Source organism: Aythya fuligula, chromosome 3 (genome assembly GCF_009819795.1).
Source record: "Aythya fuligula isolate bAytFul2 chromosome 3, bAytFul2.pri, whole genome shotgun sequence".
Classification (NCBI taxonomy): Eukaryota; Metazoa; Chordata; class Aves; order Anseriformes; family Anatidae; genus Aythya; species Aythya fuligula.
The window spans coordinates 115579183-115593694 of record NC_045561.1 but is presented as its reverse complement, the minus strand read 5'-3'; the positions used below and the strand labels follow the sequence as shown (position 1 = coordinate 115593694).

General features: G+C 44.8%; 2 protein-coding genes across 2 annotated transcripts; one reads left to right on the top strand and one right to left on the bottom strand.

The window, feature by feature from the left end:
- The first annotated feature begins 297 nt into the window (after positions 1-297).
- LOC116488123 (interleukin-17F-like) lies at positions 298-2302 on the top strand. Its single transcript, XM_032185468.1, has 3 exons — positions 298-324; positions 1234-1469; positions 2065-2302. Exons 1-3 carry the CDS (start codon positions 298-300, stop codon positions 2300-2302), a joined length of 501 nt encoding a protein of 166 aa, XP_032041359.1.
- Positions 2303-10004: 7702 nt separating this feature from the next.
- Positions 10005-11785, bottom strand: LOC116488125 (interleukin-17A-like). The gene is made up of 3 exons (XM_032185473.1): positions 11759-11785; positions 10967-11211; positions 10005-10242 (listed from the first exon to the last, which is right to left on the bottom strand). The coding sequence occupies exons 1-3, from the start codon at positions 11783-11785 to the stop codon at positions 10005-10007; spliced, it is 510 nt and encodes a 169-aa protein (XP_032041364.1).
- Between the last annotated feature and the right edge of the window lie 2727 nt (positions 11786-14512).

The window sequence follows — 14512 nt, the reverse complement described above, 5'->3', positions numbered from 1 at the left end:
CTTTATCTGTCTGAACAAACTGTGTTAGCTGACTTGGGATCCTGATGACGTGGTATCTGCCCTCCCATTTCTGGGGGTAGACGGAAGGAAGTGGGCTAGATAAATTAAACACCAACTCCTAACCTTGAGTCAGGTAAGCTAGCTTTATGCAATGGAAAAGGTGGTAGTGGTTGAACCGTGCTATAAAAAGGGCACCACGGCTGGCTTTGAGGCACACGGAGGCTGAAAGAGGTCTCGGAGAAGAACTTGCACGCTCTGTCACCGTGTGCGCTTGCCTACAGCAGAAGAGAGGTTGCAATGGCTTTTGCCAGCTATGCTGCAGTGGTAAGTCCTTATATCTGGTGTAAGTGCTCAGATATCCTACTAGCTGCAAGACAAAAGCTGAATCTAGATCCCATGATGTAGGAGCAACTCTTGTTGGTCTTAGTGAGAGCTAAATGGGTTGCAAGGTGTCTGATAAAGCTTTCATACCTCAGCTTTTGCAAGTAGATTTGGTTCTTGACTGCCGAGGCAAGCTGTGTCCAAGATGTGACCAGGTTGGCTGGAGAGGCAGTGGGCTGTTATTTATCTGTAAGGGCATCACTGCTCATATGTGACTGGGAGAGACAGGCCTTCTCTTAGAGAACTTGCTATAAAAATTACTGAAAGTTGAGAAAAGAAGGAGGTACGGTGAAGTGAATGTCTTTGTATTTAAACTCCAGCTTGGGTAGTATTTGCAGTACTGTCAACTCTTTTGATATTCTTAAAAACTTTGCATTTATTTATTTTTATTATTTTTTTTTCCTTCCTCCTGGAAATGGACTGCGAATATCAAATTTCTTTGAAAAAAAGTGTTATTTCCAGCAAGTGGCTTCTAGGTGGCCAACTTTTCCTGGCCTAGGAAAGCATAAGGCTTACCTGGAAGTCTAAACTTAAGGATGGGGTCAGGTGAGTCCTTACCCCACCTTGTAGACCAAAAGACATCGCTGTCTGACTCTGGAGGAGGAGGATGTTTCATAACTCATTGGAGAGATGCTCTTACTGGTGCAGTGCCAGCTGCAGTCAGCATTTGAATCAGAATTTAGCCTCTGTTACGATGAGTATTATTCACATACTTGCACTACTTCTTGATGCTCACCCAAATGAAAGTATGAAGATCACCCACTGCCTGCTTATTGCCCAGTCTAGTCAAGCCATGGCTCCTCGTGCTCTTTCCCAGCCAAGCAGAGACAATGATACCTGTTTCTCCTCCAGTTCAGGTCACTCCTTTTGGTGCTGGTTCTAGCACTCACTGTAAGGAGCTCACCCCACAGGAGGGTAGCTCATCCTCAGCCCAGCAACGGTGGCTCTGAGAGACTTAATGGAGACTGCCAGAAGGATCCCAAATTCCCCACAATCGTGAAAGTTGACGTTCGCATCAGCCGTTCAGATTCTGCCTTTAAGATAATCCATGATGTCAGGAACCGGTCTCTCGCTCCTTGGGATTACAGGTAACTCCTCAGATAGTATCTAAAATGCAACAGCTGTGCTACACAGCTGTCTTTTGTGGTAATAAATGGCTTGTTCTTAGTGTATGCCTGGAGTCTTGTGAATATCACAAGCTCTTCTTGACACACACATTCATTTTGGTGTTGGGTGGTGTTTCTCCAAAATAAACTGCAGTGCAATGGGACATCATTGGAATGGTTTCTAATTGCCAGTCTTTGTCAAGGAGTTATTCCTTTAGGAAAAGAAGAATGTCAGTACATTGTAATTTTACATTTTCCTGACTGAAACAAATTTTTGAATGCTGAAATTAGAACAAATAAATATGAATGGTCCAGTTGCTCTCAGTTCCCTATTTCAATCAGCTCCACTCCATTCACATACTAAAAAAGTTATGGCAATATTTGTTATCAAAATCGATTCCACTCATAGATAATAGTTCTAAAAATGTTAAGGAGACTGAAATTCATTTGTCATGTTTCAAAATGAAGCTATACGGGTAAATGGGTGCTGTCATGGAGGTAAAAAAGAAGATCCTACCAAAACACGTGCACAGGCAACGAGCAAACACATAAAACCCTTTTGTGTCCCTGACCCCAGGCTCGACAAGGACCCCAACCGTTTCCCCCAGGTGATCGCTGATGCCAAGTGCCGCCTCTCTGGCTGCGTGAATTCACTGGGGCAGGAGGACCACAGCCTCAACTCCGTCCCCATCAAACAGGAGATCCTCGTCCTCCGCCGGGAGCAGCAGGGCTGCCCGCACACCTACCGCCTGGAGAAGAAACTCATCACGGTGGGATGCACATGTGCTGCTCCGGTCATCCGCTACCAGTCCTAGGAGGAATTAGCAGTGGGTGCAACACTGGGAAGAAGAGGTGTCCCCTACAAACACCTCGCAGGAGAAATCCCAGGTGCCCACCTTTCATCCCAGGAATTCAGTGTGACTTTTCCTTTTGAACCTGAGCAAATTACCTCCTGAGAGTACTAATTCTTGTTGTTCGTTTATGGATTTTAGCACAGGAATTGCCAGTAGCTAATGGGGGAGGGGGGAAAGGGAAATGGAGGAAAAGTTGTGTTTGTGACAGCAAGCAGGGAGGGAGTAAAGCAGTGCTTACTTTTTTCACTGCAGCTCATATCAGTTTTGTGAATCAAATGAATTACAGTTTCAAAAGATGATATCAGCAGTAAACTGCCCAAATATATAGTCAGCACTGTCACAAAAATCCCCACTCCTGCACCTGCTCCCTCCCTTCCTCATCCCCTTTTCCTCCTCCAGCCATCACTGCTCCCTCTTTTAGTGTATGTCTGGCATAAGTGCCACCAGGCCTGGTGCTCATCACACTCTGCTTTTGTGTCACTGCTGCTCCATGGACTTCATTGTCCACAGAGTCAGCAGCTGCTGACTTATCGCAGAGCAATCTGAGAGAGACTTGATCCCACTTTGAGTGGTAAAACAGCAAAGAACTAATAAGTGTTTATATTCCTATTTATATTTTCTATTTATGATTGTATTTATGACGTTGTATGTGCTGAGAGTATCCAAAACCTGTTAAACGTTTATTTGTATTTATTCAATAATTTATCAGCCAAATAAAATAAAATAAAATCAGTATTTTATTTAAAAGAGTGTTGTTTCATGATAGCTCAAAATGAAAGCAGACAGGGAAGGGGTTTGTGCTGAATAGCACTGTGAGATTTCAGTGCAGATCAGGCTCTGGTGCAGCGATATGAGTAAGAGGGAGGGCAAGAGAACTTGCAGTCTAAACAGATGAAAAGATGCAAAAAAAGGGCTGAAAGCAATAAAGTGAGGTTATACAGGCAATGGAGCCAGTGGGAGGGTCTCCAGGGGTGGTGGGAAAAGAGGTGGGGGACATTGCATTGCAGGGCTGAAATTTGGGATGGAGTCTAGCCTTATTCACGGGAGATAGGAAAAGTCTGTCCTGTCCTCTTCCAACCAAGATGTCATCTTCTCTCCATCCCTTCTCCTCCACCAGCTGGATGGCTGGCTGAGCAGGAATGCAGGGAAATGAGCAAAGGCAGCTTCATCCCACTCCTCCTTAGCCAGGCTGACCTAAAAATGGGGCACGAGGAGCCCAAACATCCAGGAAAAAAGCAAGACAGCTCCAGGGCAGGACTGCCATAGAGGTGACCTGTCTTAGCAGTGGAGGAACTGTTGTTGAAAGTATTAGTCTCTCCCCCATAGTCTCTCCCTCAGCTACACAGGGAGCACAGCCTGGCAGTTTAGGCTTGCTATCTGTTAATTTATCAGATTTTTTTTTTTTTTTTTAATCTTTCATGCAAATCTGGTCAAGATTATTCAGCACTACCTCCGACTTTCCTCTGCTGGTGAGGGCATAAAGCTTCTGTTTCCTAGTTCACCTGCATTTATACCTGGGCACTCACCTGCACCTAGTTCATCTGCATTTATACCAGGCACTCATATTTCATTTCAGCTGCATTTAATCCCCTTTAAATTAGGTCGAGGTAGACCCTGGGAGGCCTCCTTGTTTCTCCCCCTGCATAGTTTGCAAGTCATTGGGTCCAAACCTTTCCCTTCGTGCTTGTTTGTCAAGCAGGGTGTATCCCCTGAGAGCCTTGCTGAGCCAAGTAAGACAAGCCCCGGGTGGCATCGTGGGGAAACCATCTCCTTCAGTTACAAGCAGCTGTACTCATCTGCGGCAGCGGCTGTTTCATTATGACCACCAAGCCCTTCATGTGGTGGGATGCAAACCCAGGGAGGTGTTCTCAGAGCACTCCTCTTACAGTAACCGCTGACCAGGAAGTCGCATGCTGACACCCAGCCCCTGCTCGTGACCTATTTCTCTCCCTCTCGATCAGTATCGCCTGTGGGGTTTGTCCTCGCTTGTTATGCAGGGAGAAAATTAGCCTGAAGGTCTCTCTACTCCCTTAATTATGGCAGCTGAATGGTGAAAGCTCCCGAGCTGATGCTTCTAAACACCAATCAGCTCACCCTAAAGTTTGTTCTAATGGGACGAGTGGTGAAGTGGCTAATTAAGACAACGCAGAAGTAGTTAATAAAGGAAGTCTTGGCCACAGGTTGTGAGGTTTTGGAGCTGGCTCTGTCAGCTACAAACCACACGCCTCTCAGTGAGTGCGCTCATGTATGGGGATTGTTTCTAAATAAAACTAGCAGCAAGGGTTATTTCCTCCTAATGGCATCATTCTTAGAGTGCAGTTGGTTGTAAATAAGCCTCTAGCTGTTGGTATTTTTTTTTTTTTTTAACTGCTTGCTTTTGCATCGAGGTAGGTGGTTGGCTTTGATTCCCAGCAATCTAAGAACATGGGGCAAATGCCATCAGGCTTCCTGTAAGCAGCACAGTCATATCGGCACCACGGGCAGGCATGTTGAACAGCTGAGCACCTGCCTTTGGCTAAGGGCTCTGCCTGATTTCCCTCCCCATGCAGCCACCCAGGCCTTCAGTTAATAAGTTAATGCACCCGGTCTAGCTCTGGGTTGTCCTAAGAGCAAATCCCTTCCTCTGCTCCTGATGCAGCTGGGCATCCCCTGGCTCGGAGGTGTTAGAGCAGCCTTCAGGGGCTTGGTTGTTTTACCAGGAGGACAAGACACTGCTCTAGGTGTAGAAGCACAGCGCCTTCTTGTAACTCTCTGAGCTAAGCCTCCCGTGGTCCCAGGCTGGTGTCTGAGCCTTGAGGCCTTTCTTCTTCCTTTCCTCTTCTGCTTGCCTCTCCTGTAAGTCCTTCTGGCACAACCCTGAGCTGTGCCCATCTGGCAGTATTTGGAGCTCAAGCTGGGATCCCCTTGCGTGTAGCAGCTCTCAGGGGGTGGTGAAGATAGCACGTTGCAGAGACCCCTGCATTGGCACAGGCTGGGAGGCACCGCAGTGGCATGAGCCCAAGCCAATTCCTCCTCCCAGATTTGTACTGCAACCTGTGGATGTATTTTGGTGAGATGTAATGCTTCTCTGGGATCCCTGCTACAAAAAAATACAGGGACTTCCTGGAAAGAGTCCAGCAGAGGGCCACAATGATGATACGAGGCCTGAAGCATCTTCCCTGTGAGGAAAGACTGAGAGACCTGGGGCTGTTCAGCCTTGAGAAGAGAAGACTGAGAGGGAATCTTATCAATGTTTACAAATACCTGAAGCGTGGGAGACAGAGGGATTTGGCCAACCTCTTTTCAGTGGGACAGGACAAGGGGCAATGGCCACAAAATGGAGGCCAGGAAGTTCCGCACCAACATGCGGAAGAACTTCTGCACAGTGAGGGTGACAGAGCACTGGGACAGGCTGCCCAGGGAGGTTGTGGGGTCTCCTTCTCTGGAGATATTCAGGGCCCATCTGGATGCCTCCCTGGGCAGCCTGCTCTAGGGAACTGCTTTGGCATTGGGGTTGGACCCGATGGTCTCTGGAGCTCCCTTCCAACCCCTACAGCTCTGTGATTCTGTGACCATTGACAAGAGGCAAATGTTCTTGGGGGTGTTCAAAAGGACTACAGACCAAATCAACCTGTTTCCCAGAACTATTGTTTTTAAAAGTGCATAGAAATTAAATATATAAATATATATATATATATAAATCAAAAGTAGCAACCTTTAGGGCTCATGACAAAAATCAAGAACTGTACAAGTGCTGTGTTTGCTAAGCCAAGGGAGCAATGGCTTGGCAAGCCAGAAGTAGAGACGACTTGTTGGGAATTAGGCCTAACAGACAAAACTCTGAGGGCATGAATGGTTTGCTGGTCAGGCTTTTGGAGATCTATGGTGTGGTGGGAATGCAATGAACGCCAGTGATGGGGTGAGTTTCCACACCAGCTGTGAGTCCTGGCTGTCCTGCAAGGTGGCCTGACAGGCCCAGAGCAGAAACCAGTGCCCGCGTCACCATCATGGGATAAAATGTGAGCCTTGCCTTTGTCTTCCTCTCTTGCCCCTTCTTCTGTAACTTCTTCGCTCTCTGGTAATTATTTTTAAACTTGTGCTTCAGAATAGTCTAGGTGAGTGGTCCAAGACTACATCTTATATAACACTGTTCCATTTGGTTGTGAAACTTTTTTTTTTTTTCTCTCTCTTTTTTTTTTTTTTCTTTTTCTTTTTTTCTCTCTTATAACTTCAATGAAGAATTAAGAGTGCATCAGATGCTCTTTGGGGGTCATGAACTAAGCAGGCTCCACTCAGTGTTTTCTGGACATAGATTTCTATGAGTGAGAATTGATGTTTTTTCTATTAAGTACAAAGCATTGTATTTCTGCTTTATCTACGTTCTTACTAAGCACAACTTGTTTGTATCATGATCAGGGTTCCCTGTTCCAGTAAATGAGTAGCGATGGATTATCTTCTGAGTTGCCCCTACTATTATTTTTTTGTTTGCTTTTTCTTTCTGCTTTCAGAAATCTGTACTGTACTCACTTATCTTGACCCCCTTTACATGGTAAGGCATGCCAACTGTTGATTTTATCTTCTTTCACAAGCAACTGGCATCTTCCCATCTTGCTTTGGTAATTGGCACTGATGAGCATAGTTATCTGATTATTTGCCACACAAATCCAACCTCAAGCTTCTCTTGCTGCTGTGTTTTACTCATAGATTTCCAAGCACGCTGACTGGTAAGCCTTTGCTACTTAAATTTTGCAAGCTGACATGAAACTGAGATGTGAAGCAGTGCTGGACTGGAATTTTTTTTTTTTTTTTTTTTTTTTTTTTTATGAAGAGGTTTTTCCACCCCCGCTCACTATGGTATCATGAAAGGACATCAAATCAGCAGGAATTTGCATTGAAACTCTCCAAAACAAGCAAGAGCAAGCATTAACTGCTGAATCTCAAACTGATAAGGCTGTGCAAGGGTGAAAGAGGGGTCCTGTTCTCCTCAGTCCCCTGCTATGAGAGCTATGGACTGTAGCCATGAACATTTGCCCAGAGAAACAAAGCACTGATTAGGTCACCTCAGAGTCAGGTGCATTGGTTTGGGATTGCCCTGCACCTGCTCAACTGGGTTTAGCAAGACAAAGAAAGACATCTTAGCTCATGATGCCAGAATTTCCAAAGGAACTTACAGCAGGATAGAAAATAGTCCTGGGGCCAAATGAATTCAGGCAGTCATACTATTAAATACTTCTGTAGTAGCGTGTACATCACCCACGTACCTTGCAGAGGAGAGCATGAACCTGGCGCGAGGCCAAGTAAATAAAAAAACGGTTGTGTCTTGAGGCCCATATTTCATCGGGTTGGTAAATAAATGGTCCAAGGGAGAACAATGCTGCAGGAAGAGGGACTGGAGTATCTTTGCAGCACAAAGATGTCCGCGTTCTGGTGCTTCAGCTACATGACCTGGTTCTGACTTTTTCCACATCGTAGCTCTCAGAATTGCTAAGAAGTCTCTATTACTCATGTGCCAACCCCAGCTAAGCTTCATATCACTACCAGGTGTTGATGGGTCCTTCATTTTGACTGTTAGAAGTTACTTGGGTTATTGCAGACAATTCACCAAAGTTCCTTCTATAGCAGGTGGTAGGACGTTGCAAGGTTATCTAATGGACCATGCAGACAGCTTTATTTCAGTCTGGACTGAAATTTATTTAACTTCTTGAAAACCTCAGGGGTTTTCACCTCCCTGAGAGCAGCAAACAAAACATCCGGGTCTTTGCAAACCAGCCTGCCCTTTGAAACACGGAGCATTGCCAGGTTCCTCGCTGTATCTTTTGGCAGTCAGTTCTGTGCTCAATATTCCTGGGACAGCCAACAGGGTGAACTTCAGAACCTGCAGGAGACCTAAAGGAGCTATAGATGGAGATAAGGTAGGAAACTGGAACAGTTCGGATCTCATATATTAATAGATACCTATATACAGGCAAAACTTTGTTTGCATTTGATAGAAATTTAAGCATGGGCAGGACTTCACTGTTTTGGTTGCAGATACTGTGATTGCTCACAGTTAATTAACATTTTCCAGGCCCAGTGTATATCTGCTAGGTGAAAGGATGCTATGAAATCCCTGCCTGTGCTCTGAGTTTACGCTGTACAAGCTGACACAGAGTAGATGAGGGAGGGCTTAGGTTCATTGTCGCAGCTGGTGGGAATAACTCCCAGCAGGAACAGCTGGGATGTTAACATCCCCAGTTAGCACAGCTGGATGTGGGGAAGATGCTTTCACCAGAAAGGGCCTTGCCTCTCGTTTGGGATTTGCATCCCCGAGCTCTGCGTCTTCAGAAATTACGTACTTTCTGTTGCGTTTGCCCATGGCGTTTTGTTGGTGCCGGAGAACGTCACACATCCCTGAGGTGGCAGCAAAAAACCACCCGTGTCTTTGCAAACCAGCCTTCCATTTGAAACACGGAACATCTTCATCTGGGTGCATCTAAATCAAAATTCCTGCAGCGTAAGACTTCCACCCACGTAAGCGACCTCACGGCTGTGGTAGAAGTACTGTGTCAGTCAGCTCTACTTCGAAGCACTGACTACTGGCAGCAAAAGCATTGGAAGGACATAAGAGTGGAGGAAACTGCAGTTGCGGTTAGCATTAAGCATTTTCTCTCACCAGCATCTAATTACTTCAATTATCCACCTGACTCATGCCCCGTTCCTTGTCTACCCGGTAGTAACCAGCATTAAACTTCACAGTATAAACGCATTCTCCATTTTGGGGGAGGGAGTTTCCTTTCCACTGAAGAAGCATTCGGAGTGTTACGTTGAATCTTTCTTTGCAAACTCCTTTCCAATCAGATAATGAGGTGGACAACTGGGACCCGCTTTCCTTTTTTATTTTTTTTTGCTGGTCTGTTTTTACTGTCAATCTGTGTAGTGCCATTCGGTAAATCATTTCCCTCCAGGAGTCTTTAGTTTCTCTATTGCTAAAACGATGTTAACGATGTGAGCCCTAACTCTTCTATACGGTTTATAGTCTACTGAAACAGAGCTAGATGTTATCATGAGAATTTTTGGTTTTAGTTTCATACTAATCTGTTACATGGTCCTAATGGAATGGAGTGATTTCTTGCTTTATGAGAAAAGGTTTCTTCAGAAAGGAAGGAGAATACCACTGAGTTATTTGGCTGATTTTTTTTATTGCATAGAATCATAGAATCACAGAATGGTTTGGGTTGGAAAGCTTTTAAAGATCATCTACTCCCAACCCCCCTGCTATGGCCATGGACTCCTCCTGCTAGACCAGGCTGCCCAAAGCCCCATCCAGCCAGGTCTTGAACACTTCCAGGGATGTTCATCCACAACTTCTTATTGCATGAAGATAAATAAACAGACACAATATTATTTTTTTTTCCACTAGCATAAATAGAATTAAATAAATAGACTTTTCAAAGTGTTAACTAAAGATGTGTAAAGAGTTCCCATTACTCCTTCAGTGGAGCACATGAAAGGATCCAGATTCTGAATTCAGAGTTTTAAAAGGGAAAAGGATTTGAAACAAAACCCAAATCAAACAAACCAAAAGCACAAAACTGAGAATCTAGCTAATCATTATGGCTTGATTCCATTCTGCAGAGATTTTCATCGTTGTTAGGCAAGGAAGTCCTCCTGCTGTGGCTCCTTGCTCTTGCACCACAGGCTCCCTTTAAGCCTGGTGCTGGATCAAGGGGGTGACACAAGTGCAGCCCACGGTGATAATTTTCTTCTCCAGCCGGTATGAGTGGTGGCAGCCTTTCAGCTCCCGGCGGAGGACGAGGATCTCCTGATTGATGGGGATGGAGTTGAGGCTGTGGTCCAGCTGTCCGGCTGAGTTCACGCACCTGGAGTAGCGGCACTCAGCATCAGCAATCACCTGGGGGAAGCGGTTGTGGTCCTCATCGATCCTGTAAGTTGACATGAAAGGATAGGGAAGTATTTGCAGTGGAAATGCTGCTGCACCTCTGGAGGCATGATAGTCTGGATCATTATGGGCTAACCAGCCTAGGAACCTCTACTCACTGGAAGGTTGCCTATGAAGGGCAGTAGACCCTCTGCTATTTCTGCTTTTTAAGTATAATTAGAGTATAAGTAAGTGCATACTGCAGGTTTTTAAGTGCACGACATCCATGTGAGGACTGTGCGCAACTGCCTTGGCAAAGGACTTGCTTCAAATAGGTGCTGACTTTGAAAGACTGATTAGAAGTGGCTTGAGTTTCACAACATGCTGGAGGGACTGACAAACCCAAACACATTCAGCTTTCCCCCAGAACACAAAATGTTCTTAGGGCCTGATGCTGGTGTTATTAAACCACCACTGACTTTAGTGCAATGTCAGACGTCCATGGTTTTTGATCATCTCTTATGTAAAGAATACATTTTATGATAGGATCTGCTCCAGTATGCACATGAAATAAATTACAAAGGTAATTTTCTTTGTCTTCTGCCTAGACCATACTTTTGCTCTGTCCTCCTTTCTGTGTTGATTAGCTTTCAAAGAGGGTTATATGGTCTGTAGATATTGCCCAAATCTCTCAACAGTGAAGTAAAGAAAATAAAGATATGGGCATAGCTTTTGCATCCCTCTTGACCAGGGCAGTCGTTTCTAGGCAATGGGGACAGTGATCGTACCTGTAATCCCAGGGAGCCAGCGAGCGTTTGCTGATATCAAGAGTCACTTTGTTATCCTGGTTCATGTTGCTGATGCTTATGTTGACTCTCACAGTTTGAGGGAATTTGGCATCTTTTTGGGTCAGGCATCCAGCATCTGCTTGCTTGAAGAGACTCTCCGGCTTGAGCCCGGGCCGTATCACCTTCCCGTAGGCAGAACTGCTGGCTGACAGCATGGCCAGCAGCACTAACAGCAGAGAGCTGGACTGAAGACAAACAGTGTATTTAGGACGCAACGCCATACAACTGCTGTAACACAGCTCTTCTGTGGGGCTGGGAACAGTCAGCCTAGCTGGTAGTTAAAGTCCATGCTGTGGGTTGGGGGCATTAGGGGAAAGCGTGCCAAATATCACATCCATTTCTGCATGGACTAATTCTTACAGTGCTGAAAGATATGGTATTCACTCAATTGTAATTTGGTGATATGCAAAATCTCAATTATAAAAAATTATAAAAAATAATGTAGATAAGAGATACCAGAAAGAACACAGCAACAAAAAGACACTCTGAGTTTTCAATTTATATCTTGACTTAGGTTTATGTGGCAGTAGCTCCACTCCCTAATAAACATACAGTCTCATTGTTGTCCCATGCTGGTGCTATTCAGCAGCTTCCTGTTTCAGTTCTTTTCAATAATTGGTGATTTTAACAAGCATTTTAAACGTTGGTGCCCTATTCCTGAGAGTCAGCTATAAGAGTTTAAATATGTCCATATTAAATTAGGAGAAAACAAAACACATGGCAAGTTCTTACCAGAGAAGCACGAAGGGTTGGAGACATCTTCCTCTTCTTACTGCAGCTGATGCTTGTGCTGGGCTCTGTCAAACTGAAGGTGTCTGGGTGCATTTGCTGCTGGTCTTTTTATAAGAGCTTTTGTGCTGTCCTAGTTAAAGGGGAGTAGGTGTTTTTTTTTTCCCAACCTTAACTGTGGTTTCTGACCTTACATTAAAAAGTGTCTGTGTATAAATTCCATAGGTGGAAGACAGGATATGGGCTTACCTTTTCTGAGATCTGCTGGTGATGTCACTGCTTCAGCTAAGTCACTCAAGTAGTAACAAAATTCCATGTTGATGTTAGAAAACCACTGAACAGTTGTCACGCACGCTGCAGCGAGTGGATGCAAAGTATGCAATTTTGAACTCAGACTACAGTTGACATCTACTCAAATGCACATCGACGTGCTTCACAGACTCAACTCAAGATGCTCTAAGTATCAAAAGCACCGCTGTCACCAGCACTGATGGCTTGGATCCATGTGGTGCTTCACCAGTTTGATGTCTTTTTATTCTCAGATGGGCAGATGTAGGACAGCTGGTGCCCGTCCAGTTGCTCTCCACACTTATCATGCCCAATCACCTGCTTTGATGTCTGAAAACCCAGATTTCTTCTCAAATTTTATTTTATTTTTCTCAGTTTTCTCAGCCTGGATCAGGTTATATTTGTTGGTGTATGTTCTTCACCTCTGATATGACAAATTTGACCAAAATGTTTTGTGACACTGAGTTTCCAAATTTGATCATTCTCCATCTGAGAAGCAAAGCCCAAAACACTGCTTTCAGTTGCTTCTGAGATTGCTGTATTTTCATTTCCCTTCATGATCTTGTGCTATGCAACAGGGCTGTGATCCTACGACTGCAGTCTGGGAAATGTGAAGGATGTAATTAAACCCTCAGATCCCAGGTTAGGGTTCAAGAGAAACCTTGTGAAGGCTGTGAGATGAAAACTTACCCTCTTGTAGGCAGGAAAAAGGGAAGAAACTGCAACCATCTGCTCCACGGTGCACTGTGGTAGATAGGTGATACCATGCTACAGTACTAGGAGCTAAAATACCTCTCATGGTGTAGCCCCATGACTGCCTGCATCCCAGCCCTGTGTCCTGGGATATTGATCACTGATCATGCTATTTCTCCATCCTACAAGACCGATGTGCAGCAGCTGTACCCTACCCTGTTAGTATTTAAACATGCAAAGTTTAAATCCCTGTGTTCAGGGGGACAGACTCCACTGACATGGTGGCAAGCAGGATCCCTTTCTCCCATCCAGGGGTTTGCGTTTTCCTAGATTTTCACTAAGATGCTGTCAGGGGGCTGCAGTCTTGGAGATGTTGGGCTGCTTCAAGGTTGTTCCTCCTCTTGGCTTTGGGAATTTACAAAGGGAAACCCTGATACTTTAGTACCAGCTTCAGAGAGAGTCCCTTCCTGAGCTTCATCACAGCTGCTGCGATAGCAACTGCCTCTGGTTTTGTTTCTTTTTTAGGCAGATGTCTTGATGAGTTCTGAATGCTCATTAAAAGCAATGAGCTTGACCAAGAGACCCTGCCTGCAGAGAGGGATGTCTGCATTAACTCTCCTCAGCTTTTGGGGGATTTATATTAACAGCTCTCTAGCAAATATTTTGGTCACTGGGATGTGTGGGATGCTCTGGGGCTGGGTGTTGCTGTGTAACCATTCAATATCCTTGGGTGAGAGCTCACAGCTTCACACTTGTGTCAGTCAGCAGCAAAGGAAGAATGTGAACATGAAACACATACTGCAGTAGGAACCTGGAACTTGAGTTTTCCTCCCAGGCAAATGTCCCGGCCACTAGGTTATGGAGTCTTCTTCCTTCTTCTCCCTAGCAAATACTGCATGGCATAACTAATTAGGACAACTCAGTGCTTTACTAGGAAAGACAGTCCACCCAGAGTGCTGCAAAACCTGGTACAGAGAGAGAGAGAGAGGCTCAAATCTGTCAGGATGCTGTTTCCCAGGTAATGATGCTGATCCAGATGGACTGTGAGATAGCAGAAATCAGCTACAACCGTGTTCTCTGATGATGTTTTCAATAAGCTGTTTGGAGAGTCAGTAATGAGTGAACACAAAAGTGTTGATGCTGTTTGTAGGCTCAGTTTCAGAGAGACTCTTGAAGAAAGGGCTTACATCTCAGAAAGAAGAGGGAGCATATATATCATTTTGCTTTAGGAAATATTTCTCATTGTTTTGCTCTGAGAGTGGGTGACAAGTTGCTAAGATGTGCACCTTACAGTAACACTTGGTGTAACAGACTCAATGATCTGACCCACTCCTCTTCTCAGCTCTAGTTTTCATCCTGTTTGCAGATGAAAACGTTGCAAATTATCTGTGCTTCATATTTACTCCTGAGTCTGAGTTTTCCCAGCTTGTGCAATCCAAAGGAGGATGCAAATGAGAGTAAAATTTACCTTGCAGTTTCTGGAATAGCCATGACCTAAATCAGCTTGTTTAAAAGATGCTGATGTTTGAAGAGTGACTTGTATAATTCAGTTTCCCTCTTAGAGTTAGAGAAGTACAGGTTAACGGAAAAGGTTCCCTCAGAAGGGGTTTTCTCTAATGCTCTTTACTGAAATATCCATTCAAACTGGGTCAGTTAAATTTGCAATTTTAGAAGCAAGAAAGATTTCAGAAGTCTGCAAGGTAGCGGAAGGTCAGGTTCAACCAGCCTGACCCTAAATCCAGGCTTATCTACTTTAAATGTGTCAGTGGTTTGCGT